Consider the following 15,740-nt stretch of genomic DNA (forward strand, 5'->3'; position numbering starts at 1 on the left):
CACAAGTCTTAAAAGTCACCAAGGGTGGAACCCCTGTCCCCTCCTTTAGGGAAGGGGTCACCAATCTTTTGGACCTCAGGGACCATTAAATTCATAATTTTAAATCCTGCGGACCACTAATACGATCTGCCTAATGACAGGCTGGGTAGGCATGGCTAGGTGGTCATGTGACTGGGTGGGCGTGGCCAACTCGATGTCACTCACGTCAAGGGGCGCCTCGCCAGCCTCTACTCGCACCTCCCCTCCCAGACACTCCTCGCCTCCCCACCCGGGCTCCTTAGGGCCCCAACAGGTAGCAGTTGTTGGAGCTAAGCAGCCACCATGAGAAAAGAGTTGGCAAAACAGCTCAGTTCAAATTGGATCTGACCGAGAAGGAGTCTCAGCAGAAGCACCTCACTGAGGACTAGGAGCATAGGCTTTCCAAGCAAAGGGAAGACCTGTAAGAGTGCAAGGCCAGGTACCGGAGCCTGGAGGCTCAGCGGGCTGAGATAGTCAGCCAGTTCCAGGCCATGATGCAGTCCCACTGGAACAAGGCCCTCCAGCTGGCTGAGGAATTCTGGGAGTTGAAGTCCACATGTCTTAAGGTCACCAAGGAAGGAGACCCCTGTCTTATAAGAGTATATGCTTGGTTAACTGTCTAAAGAGGTTAAATTATGGTAACTGGACCAAAGTTTATTAAACTGACACATTTCACTACTCATCCAAGTAACTTATTCGGTCAAAATGAAAATTTTGCTTAGACTTTTGAGTCAGAGTGTGGTTGGAATGTACTAATTCTTGCTAGGCATCTTTCATTTCCAATGGGGGTGAAAAACAGTCGTAATAATTCTTTCCTCTCTAAAAATTTGCATCAGCGCAATGATCAACACTGACAGATAGATGAGCTTCATTAGTTCACAGAGTAGCAGTGATTAAATATTTAACTATAACTGAAAGAAGCAACGGGAAAAAATTCTCTTCTATTGCATGTTTTTCATCCGTCTTTCCTGAACATCCAAGCCATCTCTCCCATCTATTTCTGGTAGATTCCAGAGCACCAGCTGTTTCAACCTATAACATCTAAAATATTCAAATATTTGAAGAGTCCTTGTTGTTCTCTGAGCTTGGCTGTTTTCTTGCTCACGTTTCATCACCCAAAGTAGGTAACATTATACTATACCAAGCTTGGAAGACATCAGGGAACCTCATTTCAACTCAGAGTTACAAATATTCTACTTTATTCGTAATATATTTCACGCGGCCCAAAGTGCCACAGAAATTATGAAATGCACTGAGACCTGTGAGACATTTTGCAATCGATTTTACACATCTGTTTACGCTATTCCAGATCATATAGCAGCACCCACCCTGAACACATATAATATTCCACCTTAGGCATGAAAATTGGCTGGGTGACTTTGGGCCAATCACCAGGAGACGGTGAGTTCTAGTCCCGCCTCAGGCATGAAAGCCAGCTGGGTGACTTTGGGCCAATCACCAAGAGACGGTGAGTTCTAGTCCCGCCTCAGGCGTGAAAGCCGGCTGGGTGACTTTGGGCCAATCACCAGGAGACGGTGAATTCTAGTCCCGCCTCAGGCATGAAAGCCAGCTGGGTGACTTTGGGCCAATCACCAAGAGACGGTGAGTTCTAGTCCCGCCTCAGGCATGAAAGCCGGCTGGGTGACTTTGGGCCAATCACCAGGAGACGGTGAGTTCTAGTCCCGCCTCAGGCATGAAAGCCAGCTGGGTGACTTTGGGCCAATCACCAAGAGACGGTGAGTTCTAGTCCCGCCTCAGGCGTGAAAGCCAGCTGGGTGACTTTGGGCCAATCACCAAGAGACGGTGAGTTCTAGTCCCGCCTCAGGCGTGAAAGCCAGCTGGGTGACTTTGGGCCAGTCCCTCTCTCTCTCAGCCCAACCCACCTCACAGGGTTGTCGGGGGGGAGGAGAAACAGGAGGCGGAAGGAGTATTCGGCATGTTCACTTCCTTGAATTATGTATAAAAATAATAAAGACGAGGTAAAAAAAAGAAATAAATAATTAAAAATAATGATCTACAGCAGCTTTTCCCAGCTTCGTGCCTTGGAATAATTTGGGACCCCTCGTTTCCAAAGGCCTGGAAGACACCAGGTTAGAAAAGTCAGGCTTTCAGAAAGAGAGAGAGAGAGGGGGGGGTGGGGGAGGGGGAGGGGGAGGGGGAGGGAGAGGGAGAGGGAGAGGGAGAGAGAGTGAGAGAGAGAGAGAGAGAGAGAGAGAGAGAGACTCCTCAGCAGGTACCTGGATCCACTGTTCTCGGTTGATTTCCACCCCATTCGCCCTCAACGAGGTGATGGCTCGGTCAATGATCTTCTCCACCATTTGAGTGTTCCCGTTGGCCTCCTCGAGCTTGGCAGCTGTAATCCAGATGTGCCGGTCGGTTGGAATGTTCTCACGGGCTTTGTTTAAGACCTTACGGGCGTTTTCGTAGGTTTCGAGCCTTGCCAGGGCGAGCCACAGCTGGAACAAAGGAAACGAAAAGAGTGGACGTGAAGCAGCAGTGGGTTTCACTTTATGTTACTACCGGTTCGCCCCCCCCCCGCGCGCACGCCCGGTTCACACGTACGCCTGCCCGGCCTTCCATGCATGCACTTTGCTCTCGTGCGCACTTTCTATGCATGCGCCCAGCCTCAAAAACATGCCTAAATAGGACGAAATAGAGCTGGGGATGGGCACCCGTGATTTCCGCTACCTGTTGGGGTGAACCGGTCTGAACCAGCTGAATAAACACCTCTGTCCTGAAAGCTACCCAGCTGACTCATAACAAAGACTTTTGCTGATTGATACTACAGAATGCAGGGAATCCTCGACTTACAACCATTCGTTTAGTAACCTTTCAAAGCTACAAGGACACAGGGGAAAAAAATGACGTAAGTTTTTCACACTTACGATTGTTGCAACAAAGTTGTGGTCAAGTGATCCAAAATGTGCTTTTGGGTGCTGAAGATCTCACGGCAGCACGACGGAAGCCAATTCATGTTTCTGGACAAGATTTGTTTAACTTGTACATATCTTAATCTTATATTTTAAATTTTATGCTGTACGGCATGTCTTATTTCAACTGTGATGCATCTGACAAAAACAAACAGATTGGGATCCAACTGTGGACGCTTGGCAACTGTCTCGTATTTATGACGACCGCAGTGTCCCAGGGCCATGTGATCACTTTTTGTAACCTTCTGACAAGCAATGTCAATGGGGAAGTTGCTTGACAAGTGTCCAGAGTTTGATCATGTGACTATGGGGAATTCTACAACGTTCGTTAAGTGTGAAAAACGGTCATAAGTCACTTTTTTCAGTGCCACTGTTAATTTTTAGCAATCACTAAATGGGATAACAGATTAATAGAGTTTTAAGAGACCTTGGAGGTCTTGTAGTCCAACTCCCTGATCGAGCAGGAAACCCTATACCAGTGATGGCTAACCTTTTTGCCATCGCGTGCCAGGAGAGGGGGGGCGAGGGCGGGTCGCATGCGCACGTGCCCACGCGCATGCGTGCGCAACCCCCTCCCCCCCCCCGCTCCTGGCACATGATGGCTTGGAAGGCCCGTTTTTCTTTCTTACCTGGTTCCAGATCCTCTCTGTGTATCTGGGAAGGGCAAAAACAGCCTTTTCCACTCCCTTGGAGGCCCTACCGAGGCTGAAAGGGCCCATTTCCCAACTCTCGGTGGGACAGGAAGTGACATTTTTTGCTGTCCCCAGCCTCCAAAACCTCTCTGGGAGTCTCTAGGAGCCTTTCTAGGAGTCTGTAGGAGCCTCTCTAGGAGTCTCTGGAGGCTGGGGACAGGAAAAAAACGTCACTTCCTGTCCCACCGGGAGTCGGGAAATGGGCCCTTTCAGCCTCCGTAGGGCCTCCAAGGGAGTGGGAAAGGCTGTTTTCGCCTTTGCCAGATGCATAGAAAGGATCTGGAGCCAGCTAAGAAAGAAAAACGGGCCTTCCCCACCCCCCCTCCAGAGGCAGGAAACAGCCTGTTTCCCTACTTCTGGTGGACCCAGAAGGCCCGAAAATCAGCTGGCCGGAGCTCGCATGTGCCCCAGAACTGAGCTGGCGTGCACACTAATATGGCTCCGTGTGCCACCTGTGGCACGCGTGCCATAGGTTCGCCATCACGGCCCTATATCATCCCAGACAAATGCCTATGGAGATTCTCAGTCATCCAGGTCAGGGTTGTCCCAAAGGTGCTTTTTCAAGAGGCCACTGGACTTTCTGGTTTTTCTTTGAAGACGTTTTTTCGCTTCTCATCCAAGAAGCTCAGAACTGAAGAAGCCTCTCGGATGAGTAGCAAAATGTCTTCAAAGAAAAACCAGAAAGTCCAGTTGCCTCTTGAAAAAACACCTTTGGGATCTCAGACAAATGGAGATCCAGTCTGTTCTTGAAAACCTCCAATGGAGGAGATGCACGCACAATTTCTAGAGCCGTGATGGCGAACCTATGGCACGCGTGCCCGAAGTGGCACACAGAGCCACTGACACGCATGGCGTCAGTTTGACACTCACAGCGTCGTCCGTTCCTTTTCTGGATTTCTGGTGCGCGACTATCAGCTGGCCTTTTTGCATGCTGCAGTGCCGGAAACTAGAAGAGCTGGTCTTCCATTTTCCTGTGTAAGCATGTGCGCCAGCCAGCTGATCATCGTGTGCGCATGTGCGCCAGAAACTTGGAAGAGTAGCTGGCTGAAACCGGAAGCTCAGTAGCTGAGACCGGAAGTTCATTTTCGGGGGAGGGGGGCGCATAAGCCCTGGGAAGCTCCTCTTCCAAGGTTGCGGCCCAGACATGCGTGAAGCGAGCATGCGCTCCCTTTTCGGCACTCGGCGCCAAAAAGGTTCGCCATCACTGTTCTAGAGGCAAGCCGTTCCACTGATTAATTGTTCTGTCAGGAAATTTCTCCCTAGTTCTAGGTTGGATCTCTGTACTGATATCCTACCCGTTATTTCTTGTCCCGCCCTCTGGTCCTTTGGAGAATAGGTTGTCCCCAGTGGTGAAATGTAAAATTTGTTACTACCGGTTCTGTGGGCGTGACTTGGGGGGGGGGGGTAATGTGACTGGATGGGTGTGACCAACTTTTTTTTTAAAAAAAACTTTTCAAAGCATTTTTTCTAATGCTTTCTTCGGCCAAGAGGTTGCAGAAAAAAATGCTTTGAAAAGCCTCTGAGGATCCCAGCTGAGCCGCGCGATCATCAGAGGCTTTTTTTTTTTTTACTTTTAAAAGCATTTTTTCATCAGAAGAGATTGTAGAAAAAATGCTTTTAAAAGTTAAAAAAAAAAAAGCCTCTGATGATCGTGCGGCTCAGATGGCCATGGGGGGGGGGGCAGGGATTTTTGCTATCGGTTCTCCGAACCACCCGCCGCCATCGCTACCGGATCGGTTGATCCAGTCCGAACCAGGAGCATTTCACCCCTGGTTGTCCCCCCTCTGTGTACAAAACCAATCTGCCCACTTACTTCCACACTGGTGGGGCAGCATTCCACCGCCCGGCTCAGCATTATCCTGGCATCCTCCGGTTCTTCTAATTCAACAGCCGCTTTCCATAAGCGGACTGAATTCGGAACATGCTCCAGTGCTAAGAAAGAGAAATGAAAGGGGGAAGGGGGGAGAGAACAGAAATTCTTTACCCAGGACCAAACAATATCCAAGCTGCCAGGTGTAATGCAATTTGCAAATTTAATAGAAAGGGAAACTTGGAAGCATGCACGTAAGGGACTCGGTGTCGAAGGGGGGAGACAGAACCTGGAGGGGAGGAGGGAGTCAAAAGAGGAACCAGTCTAGAATCCCTACGTAATCAGGGAACTGTGTGAATTCACTTAACAAAGGCAAATGCTTTGCTTAACCAAAAAAGGTAATTAAAATCTGGCATTTCTCAATTGCTCGGACTTATTCAGAAGCCTCGATAGAAATATTGAGGCTTAGAAATAATAGCCGCCCTGAGTCTTCGGAGAGGGGCGGCATATAAATTGAATTAATAAAATTAAATTAAATTAAATTAAAATTAATTAAATATACCAACTATCAAGATTTAAGAATAGCTACAGGCTCCAAACTCTAATCCTAGTGGACCATACATCCCGGGTTTATTTGATAGGCAGGCTGTCAAGAGGCAGCTCGAGGGAAGCCAGCATGAAGCTGGAATGAATTCCAGAATGAAGTCTTGCAAACTCCTTAGCCTGCCATATCACCTCAGAATCCCCCAATTTCCCATTGCTGCCATTAGATTATCCTGAGCTGCCATGTGGACTTCAGAAGACATTTCACACTTGTCCTCTTTCAGCGATCATCCCCGTTTTTCTGCTTTGATAGTTCAAAATGGAAAAGGATGGGCAAGCAAAGAGAGGGTCTAAGTTACCTGAGGAACCTTCTCACCCAGTGGTGGAATTCAAATTTTTTTACTACCAGTTCTATGGGTGTGGCTTGGTGAGCCTGGTATGGCTTGGTGGGCATGGCAGGGGAAGGATACTGCAAAAGCCCCATTCCCTCCCCACTCCTGGAGGAAGGATATTGCAAAATCCACATTCCCACCTCACTCCAGAGGAAGGATACTGCAAAATCCCCATTCCCTCTCCACTCCTGGAGGAAGGATATTGCAAAATCCACATTCCCACCTCACTCCTGGAGGAAGGATATTGCAAAATTCCCACCTCACTCCTGGAGGAAGGATATTGCAAAATCCCTATTCCCTCTCCACTCCTGGAGGAAGGATATTGCAAAATCCCCATTCCCACCCCACTCCTGGAGGAAGGATATTGCAAAATCCCCATTCCCACCCCACTCCTAGAGGAAGGATATTGCAAAATCCCCATTCCCTCTCCACTCCTGGAGGAAGGATATTGCAAAATCCCCATTCCCACCCCACTCCAGGGGAAGGATACTGCAAAATCTCCATTCCCACCCCACTCTGGGGCCAGCCAGAGGTGGCATTTACCAGTTCTCCGAACTACTCCAAATTTCCACTACCGGTTCTCCGAACTACTCAAAATTTCCGCTACCGGTTCTCCAGAACCTGTCAGAACCTGCTGGATTTCACCCCTGATCTCACCCCAATGGGACCAGCCTGCCCCACGTGCGCCAGCAGTAGAAGCATGTTACAGACCCCGTTGGCCAAAGAATTTTGCTTGGCAGGGCCTTTTCTGCTGTGGCTCCAGCCCTTTGAAACATCATACCACTTGAGGCGAAGTCTGCCCCCACTATCTTGGTCCTTAAAATCCTTAACAGCAATAGCATTTAAGACTTATATAGTGCTTCACAGTGCTTTTACAGCGCTGCTCCCTAAGCAGTTTACAAAGTCAGCATGTGGCCCCCAACAATCTGGCTCATTTTACCAACCCCGGAAGGATGGAGGGCTGAGTCAACCTTGAGCCGGTCAGGATCGAACTACAGTGGGCAGAGTTATATATACCTCCTATATTGGAGGTGGTCAATGGATTAAATGGAAGATCTCATCTCCATTTGACTGCATTCACGCTGCTATCTTAATCACAGATAGTCCTCGACTTACGACCACAATTGAGTCCCAAATTTCCATTGCTAAGTGAGTCATTTGTAAAGTGGGTTTTGCCACATTTTATGACCCTTCTTGCCACAGTTGTTAAATGAATCACTGCAGTTGTTAACTTAGTAACCCCGTTGTTAAGTGAAACTGGCTTCCAGATTCACTTTGCTTGTCAGAAGGTTACAAAAAGTGATCACCTGACCCATGGGACACTGTGATCGTCATAAATATGAACCAGTTGCCGATCGTCTGAATTTCGATCACATAAACACAAGGACGCTGCAACGATCGTTAACTGTAAAAACCAGTCCTAAGTCACGTTTTAACTAGGCCTTTGTAACTTTGGATGGCCATTAAACAAATGGTTGTTAAGTCGAGGATTACCCACTGTATTTTTCGGAGTATAAGACGCTCTGGACTATAAAACACCTTTTTTGGGGAGGAAAACAAGAAAAAGAAATCTGCCTCTGCCTCCCAGCAATTTTGCCTCCTTGCAGCAAACAGCAAACAGCCTGCTTTAATTTCATTTTCATTTTCAGCGCAGCCTGATTAGCACAAGAAAAAAAATCTGCCTCCCAGCAATTTGCCTCCTTGCAGCAAACAGCAAACAGCCTGCTTTAATTTCAGTTTCATTTTCAGCACAGCCTTAGTACAAGAAAAAAAAATCTGCCTCCCAGCAATTTGCCTCCTTGCAGCAAACAGCGGAGGCCGCACAGCAATAGGCAATGGCAATCCCTGCAGCCTGACACAGCTGAGGGTCGGGAGACCGATCTAACCGACAATCAACTGCTTGTGTTAATCAGGCTGTGCTGAAGCTGAAACAGGCTGTTTGCTGCAAGGAGTCAAGTTGCTGGGAGGCAGAGGCCAAAGGGTGGGAGCCAGCGGGTGGGCGGGGCTACATTCAGGGTATAAGACGCACCCAAATTTTCACTTTCTTTTAGGGGGGAAAAAGTGTGTCATACTCCGAAAAATACGGTACATTTCTTTTTAATGTTAATATATTTATTATTCTACTGTTTACATTTTTATACTACAGGTTTATCAGCTGTTAGCAACCTGGAGTTGTAAGATAGCAAGGGCGGTGAATAAATTTAATAAATAAGCAAACCACTTAGGGCAGGGGTCTCCAATATTGGCCACTTTAAGCCTGGCGGACTTCAACTCCCAGAATTCTGGGAGTTGAAGCCCGCCAAGCTTAAAGTGGCCAATATTGGAGACCCCTGACTTAGGATCACAATGTGGAACCAAGTCACAGTTGCTGACTCTGAAAAAGACATCTATCCTCTCTTTTTAATTTTATTGTTTGAAACAGGAATTTACCCCCCCCCCCGGAGAAGAGGCTAAGCACTGACCTCTCAATGCAAAAAACTGTAATAGCTTTTTACTCCGCTCTTAAAATACCAAGCTGGGGCGGTGACTTCAATTATGCCCGTTAATGGCCGACCAACAATGACGACTGCGTTATCCATGGAAAATTTATGGTGATCACGTTCTGATTTAGTTGGATGGAAAACCACTTTCCATCACGTTTATAGCTTCAGCGGGAGATTCTTCAAGAGACTATAAAGTGCGGAACAGCAGGCTGGGACAGTGTGTTCTGGCAACCAAAGTGTTCCTTTTTTCACACATTAAGAATTGGGCTCATATGCCAGGCATTTCTCCCACCCACCCCACTTTTTTCGGTCTTCCGACCCAACCAATGCCACGCAAAGGAAATGCCAGCTCAATGCATTGTTCAATCTGTTTGTATTCAGATGGCTCTGTGCCTATGATTGGGCTGGAATTTAAGAGAGAGATCATAACAACAATGTGAAGACTATGGGCCATGTGAGGGCCATCAGCTTGCAGAGCTACTCTAGAGTAAGTGGATGTGTAGGGGGGGAACTTTGGTCTTTTTTTTCTTGCATGGGGGGGGAAGGGGGGGGCTGATAGTTTTTATTATTTTATTTGTATCGCATCTTTTATTATTTTGACAAATAACTCAAGGCAGGGGACATTTGTAACGTATCTTCTCCCTCCTATTTTCCCCACAAGGAGAGGGAGCTAGGCAGCAGCGAGGCAGAGGATCAGCTGGAGCCTGTTCCCATACGCAGAGCTGCCAGAAGACAAGAACAACTCAGAAATTGTACTGTAATAGAGACTAAGCTGGTTTTGAACTTAATAACGGCTGCTAGGTTACTGGTGGCACAGTACTGGAAGAAGGAAGATCTGCCTACTATTGAGGAATGGACATTAAAAGTTGTGCATTTGGCGGAAATGGCAAAAATTTCATCATACCTTAAAGACCATTCAAATGAGAGATATATATCGGAATGGAGAAAATGGATTGATTACATACAGAAGAAGTATCCGAATAAGAAGATTCATATAGCTTATGAATGAAATAATATTAAGTAGTTTATGTTTGTTTTTTCTGAGTTATAAGGAGTTAAGGACCTAGGGAGAATATGAAATGTAATAATTTGTTAGCACATTTTAGTTTTTGGTTTGTGAATGCTATACCCTGTGCTCGTTCTGGGAAGTCTAGGGAGGGGGGTGGGGGGAGGGAGGGGAAGGGAGGGTGGGAAGGGGAGGGTGGGGTTGAGGGGGGAAGGGTGGGGGGGGTGAAAATGTTTGTATTTTTCATAAAACTTTTCAATAAAAAAAAAAAGAACAACTCAGAAAGCAGGGGCGACTCAGGAGTAAAGCCACACCTCGGAGGTGATTGGCCCCTCCCTCCCATAGGAAACAAAAGAGGAGCGAACGGGGAGTGGGCTTTTGCAGGAAACAATTCGTTCGTTCCGTGACTCTGAGAGACTCTGTGCCAAGTTTGGCCTTGTACTGCGGTTGGAAACAACTTACGTGGCAGCTTGCCAAACGAGATAAGGTCTGTGTTGAGAAATATTCCTTTGGAAAACTGCTTGGACAAACCTTGCTGACTGTGAATGAACGTTAATTCGCAGCCGTGTAAATAAAAAAGGTTTTGCCGGGACCAATTCCTGCCTCCTGCTTGTTAAGGGAGCCGATGGTCAGAACACAAGGAGGTGCCACTTTTCAAACCAACTGAGGTTCTCCTCTACGGACTCGTCTCACCTTTCCGAAGGACTCTCTTCTTGGCTCGAATATCGGTCTCCAACTCGGCGGCTCTGATATAAATCCGGACCGATTGGGGGAGGTGACGGACGGCCTGAGCCACCACGGCTTTGGCGGTATCTCCGGGCTGCAAACGCGCAGCCTCCAACCATACGTCTTCGCTCTGGAGAAAGGCAGTGAATAAAGGAAGTTTGGTGGCTTATTGGTTATGGAATCCAAATTCTTTAAAGCAGGGGTCTCCAACCTTGGCAACTTTAAGACTTGTGGACTTCAACTCCCAGAGTTCCTCAGCCAGCTTTGCTGGCTGAGGAACTCTGGGAGTTGAAGTCCACAAGTCTTAAAGTTGCCAAGGTTGGAGACCCCTGCTTTAAAGGGAGGTCGTGGGAGGAACACGAGAAATACCAATATCAGGGAGTCCTCAACTTATGACCACAATTAAGTCCAGAATTTCCATTCTTAAGCAAGATAGTTGTTAAGTGATGTCTGGCCCATTTTACAACCTTTCTTGCCACAGTTGTTAAGTGAGTCGCTGCAGAGCAGGGGGTTGGACTAGAAGACCTCCAAGGTCCCTTCCAACTCTGTTATTCTATCATACAGCTATTCAGTTGTTAAGTCAGGAACACAGTTAAGTGAATCTGGCTTCCCCGTTGACTTTGCTCATCAGAAGGTCGCAAAATACAACACGGCAACCGTCATAAATATGAGTCAGTTGCCAAGAGGCTGGATTTTGATGACATGACCATGGGGGACGCTGCAGCGGTCGTTAAGTGTAAAAAACGGTCATCAGTCATTTTTTTTTCCAGTGCCATTGTAACTTGAGAATGGTCACTAAACGAATGGCCCTAAATCGATGACTAGCTGTGTTTTAAGGATCCAGAAAATTAAAACTTGTGCAAAACAGCCCTCACCTTGGGACACATTTCGGTTCCTTTCATGATGAGATTTCGAGCCACCTGCAGCTTCCCCGTCACCTCTTCCAAGCGGGCCGAAGCGATCCAGGCCGGTGGGTGGTGAGGGTTTGTCTCTCGCACGGATTTCAGAAGTAAGCGTGCTTTCTTGATGTCACTAAGGGAGAGAGAAAACGTTAAAGAGGCAAAAAGCTTCATTTTCACACACACACAATATCAAAAGGAGAGGGGTCAGGTTTGAATTGTGGAGTCCTTGGTGCTCTCTGAGCTTGGTCTTTTTTCTTAGACGTTTCATTACCCAACTAGGGAACATCATCAGTGCTAGAAAAGAGTGGGGTTTGTGGAATGAAGAAGGGGAAGGGGAAGAGCCTTGGTGGTGCAGCAGACTAAAGCGCTGTTAAGTAGCACCAGCTGCCTGCAATTACTGCAAAGTCAAATCTCACCAGGCTCAAGGTTGACTCAGCCTTCCATCCTTCCGAGGTAGGTAAAATGAGGACCCGGATTGTGGGGGCAATAAGCTGACTTTGTATAAAAAAAGAACATCGCTTAGGGGGCTCCGAAACCCCTACTAAGCAGGTATATACAAAAGTATGAAGGCTATTGCTTAAAAGCATTGTAAGCCACCCTGAGTCTCCGGAGAAGGGCGGCATATAAACTGAACTAATAAATAAATAAATAAATACTAAACATCATCAGTGCTACGTAGAAGAGAGTGGTGTTTGTGGAATGGAGTGAAGAAGGGGGAAGGGGAGGGGGAGGAAGGGGGGGGAGGGAGGAGGAAGAGGAGGAGAGGAGAACTGTGAGGGCCTTGGTTGGTTTTTTGTAGATGTTTCATTGCACAACTAGATAACATCCTCAGTGCTAGAAGGGAGTGGGGGCTTGTGAGTGGAGTAGGAGTAGAGTAGGGAGGAGGAGGAGGAGGAGTGGGGCAGGGGTGGGTTCTAAATTTTTTTACTACCGGTTCTGTGGGTGTGGCTTATTTTGTGGGTGTGGCTTGGAGGTCATGTGACTAGGTGGGCGTGGCTAGTTGGTCAGTCATTTCTGGAAGGTCCTCGCACTTACGACCCGACTCATTTGTTTTCTTTAAACACTGATCAGCTGTAGGGCGGCCCTTTGAAGCCCCCCCCCAAGAGTTTAAACAATTTTTTTCCCTCTAGCCATCAGCTGGGACTCAGGAGGCAGCAATAGATTGGGGGTGGGGCCAAATAAAAGGTAAGAATAATGTGGGGGGGTGGAGGGCGGGGGGGGAGAACCGGTTCGGTGACGTCATATCGTCACCGCTACCGGCTCGGCCGAACTGGACCAAACCTGGAGGAACCCACCACTGGAGTGGGGTCCTGGATGCTCTCCGTGCTTTTCCTGCAGAGATTTCACTACCCAACTAGGTAACATCATCAGTGCTAATGATAATTACCTAGTTGGGTAATAAAACACCCGCAATAAACTAACCAAGCTCAGACGGCACCAAGGACTCCCCATTCACTCCTCCACAATCACCTTTCTGACTTTGGACCCAAAGCAGTGGTGAAATCTAAAATTTGTTACTACCGGTTCTGTGGGCGTGGCTTGGTGTGTGTGGGGGGTTAATGTGACTGGGTGGGCGTGGCCTTTTTTTTTTTTTTTTTTTTTACTTTTAAAACCATTTTTTCTACAACCTCTTTGGCGAAGAGGTTGTAAAAAAAATGCTTTCAAAAGGCTCTGACGATCCCAGCTGAGTTGCCTGATCGGCCGAGGCTTTTTTTTCTTTTAAATGCCTCTGCCGATCAAGCAACTCAGCTTGGATCGTCAGACGCATTTAAAAGAAAATAAAACCCTTTTTTCTTTTAAATGCCTCTGACGATCCAAGCTGAGTTGCCTGATTGGCAGAGGCATTTAAAAGAAAAAAAAGGGGGTTTTTTTTCTTTTAAAAGCCTTTGACGATCTCAGCTGAGCCGCACGATCATCAGAGGCTTTTTTTTTTTACTTTTAAAAGCATTTTTTCGGCCAAAGAGGTTGTAGAAAAAATGCTTTTAAAAGTAAAACAAAAGCCTCTGATGATTGTGCGGCTCAGGTGGCCATGGGGGGGGGGCAGGGATTTTTGCTACCAGTTCTCCGAACCACCCGCCTCCATCGCTACCGGATCAGGCGATCCAGTCTGAACCGGGAGCATTTCACCCCTGACCCAAAGTATTGTACAGCCTCGTTCTACCCGCAATTTGGGACAATATCATCACACCGATCTTCCACTAAAATTAGACCTACATGCAGGGATAGAGAAGACACTGGCAAAGGTAGCCTTAGGATAGGTTGCAGTTTTTCGGGAAGGAGGAAAGACTTCTATATATTCATGCAGCCTTTTCAACACAGACTTTTCTATTCTTTCTATAGCTGTGGTGGCGAACCTATGGCACGCATGGCCTTGCCTGTTTTGTCTTCCGGGTTTCTGGCACACATGTCCTTTGCGTGCGTGGCACTGCTGAAAACCGGTGTGCGCGTGCACGCTGGCCAGCTTATTGTCGGGCGCGCATGTGCGCTAGAACCCGGAAGTTCAACTTTTCCAGAGTGGAGCCCTGACAAATGCACGCGTGCATGATATTTCTGCACGACCTTTTCAGCATGACTGTTCTATAGTTATTATACAAGTACAACGCCTATGGTCTTACTTGATGTCTCCACCGTGTGTGGGAATCATGGAATTTAAATCCGTGAGGTATCCTTTGGGATCCACCACTGTCTGGCCGCTCACCGAATCGGATACCTGAAGGTTAACCAAAGCCTTGTTAAGATGACAGAACAAGCAAAACCAATGTAAAAAGCTAATGACTACCGTTAGGAAATGATAATTACCTAACTTGTTCGGTTGGAAATATATAAACCAGCATTATAGCTTTAAGATTGTATTGCGGTATTGCATCATACTGTGTCCTGATTGGCTTGCTTGGTAGCCAATGTCTTTAAGAGGGAGCTTGAAACAGGGTTTGTTTCTCTTTGATGCTCTTTGCTAATCATTATTGCTCTTGGCTGATCGTTACTGCTCTTTGCTGTGTTTGCTACCGTTGCAACTGTTTATTGTGTATGACTACAACGACTGGTAAGAAGACTTTGTTGTTGGAATATCCCTGGGCTATTATTTTACTATCTACTGCTTTATCTGTGCATGACCTGGACTGTTTATTGGACTGTGCCTTATTACTATTTCCTGAAAAGTAAACACAACTCAGTGTATCTGTGTGTTGACTGTGTTTATTCGTAACTACTCTCAATCGTTTTCATGTGTACACCCTTGCTATTCAAGGATTACTCTGCGAATTCCTTAACAACTACAGACATTTTCCCATAAAAGCACTGAAAGGGTAAACCATCACCATATTATGCCCATCACTAAGGACAGGTAGTCCTCGACTTACAACGGTTCCTTTAGTGACCGTTCAGAGTTACGATGGCACTGAAAATAGTGACTTAGGACCGTTTTCACACTTACGACCGTTGCAGCATCCCCATGGCTGCGTGATTTACATTTCGGATGTTTCACAACTGACTCATCTTTACGACGGTTGCGGGGTTCAGGAGTCACGCGATCCCCTTTTGCGACCTTCTGACAAGCAAAGTCGACAGGGAAACCAGTTTCGCTTCATAGCCATGTTGCCAATTTAAGAACAGCAGTGATTCCAGGGGTGAAATTAAAAAAAATCCCCCTACCAGTTCTGTGGGCGTGGCCTGTTGGGGGAGGTCATGTGATTGGGTGGGCGTGGCCAACTCGACATCACTCACATCGAGGGGCTGCTCGCCGTCTCCTCCCCTCCCAGCCACTCCTTGTCGCGAATGGCAGGAAAATGGGGAGGGGAATATTCCTGCCTACCATCCTTTCCTCAGTCTGTGCTGAGATTGAGGAATGGATGACAGGCAGGAAAATCCCCTTCCCCATTTTCCTGCCTTTTACAAAAACGGCTCCATTCCAGCTGCTCCCCCCGCATCCCCCTCCCTCCTGGGGACTATCTTAAAGGGACAGGCTGCAGCAGCTCCATTCTGAATGGAGGGAGAAAAGTTAGCATTCTCTCTGCTGCATTTAACATTGAATTCTGTGGAATATCAAGCAGTCAGAAGAGGTGAATGGCGACCGGCCGGGCATGGGTGGGTGGGACCAAGGAGGGGTAATTACTACCGGTTTGGCAAACTGATGCCCATAATCCCAAGCGGTTTGCCCAAACCGGTCCGAACCAGTAGGATTTCACCTCTGAGTGATTCGCTTAACAGCTGCAGCAAGAAAAGTTGTCAAAACGGGGCAA

At 47.3% G+C, this 15,740-nt stretch overlaps 1 protein-coding gene across 2 annotated transcripts in view; it reads right to left on the reverse strand.

Annotated features, from left to right (window-relative positions):
- The window catches only part of PRPF6 (pre-mRNA processing factor 6), a 53,154-nt gene that overhangs the window by 24,185 nt on the left and 13,229 nt on the right, over window positions 1-15,740 (reverse strand). For both annotated transcript variants that reach the window (XM_070956509.1, XM_070956511.1), the window contains exons 7-11: window positions 14,118-14,212; window positions 11,476-11,632; window positions 10,568-10,730; window positions 5,454-5,572; window positions 2,256-2,474 (exon numbers count right to left, since the gene is read on the reverse strand). In XM_070956509.1, coding sequence (XP_070812610.1) covers window positions 2,256-2,474; window positions 5,454-5,572; window positions 10,568-10,730; window positions 11,476-11,632; window positions 14,118-14,212 — 753 coding nt within the window. The remainder of the gene's footprint in view (window positions 1-2,255; window positions 2,475-5,453; window positions 5,573-10,567; window positions 10,731-11,475; window positions 11,633-14,117; window positions 14,213-15,740) is intronic.

This window comes from Pituophis catenifer, unplaced genomic scaffold (assembly GCF_029215685.1).
Source record: "Pituophis catenifer annectens isolate HBS135680 unplaced genomic scaffold, rPitCat1.0.hap2 SCAF_45, whole genome shotgun sequence".
Taxonomy (NCBI): domain Eukaryota; kingdom Metazoa; phylum Chordata; class Lepidosauria; order Squamata; family Colubridae; genus Pituophis; species Pituophis catenifer.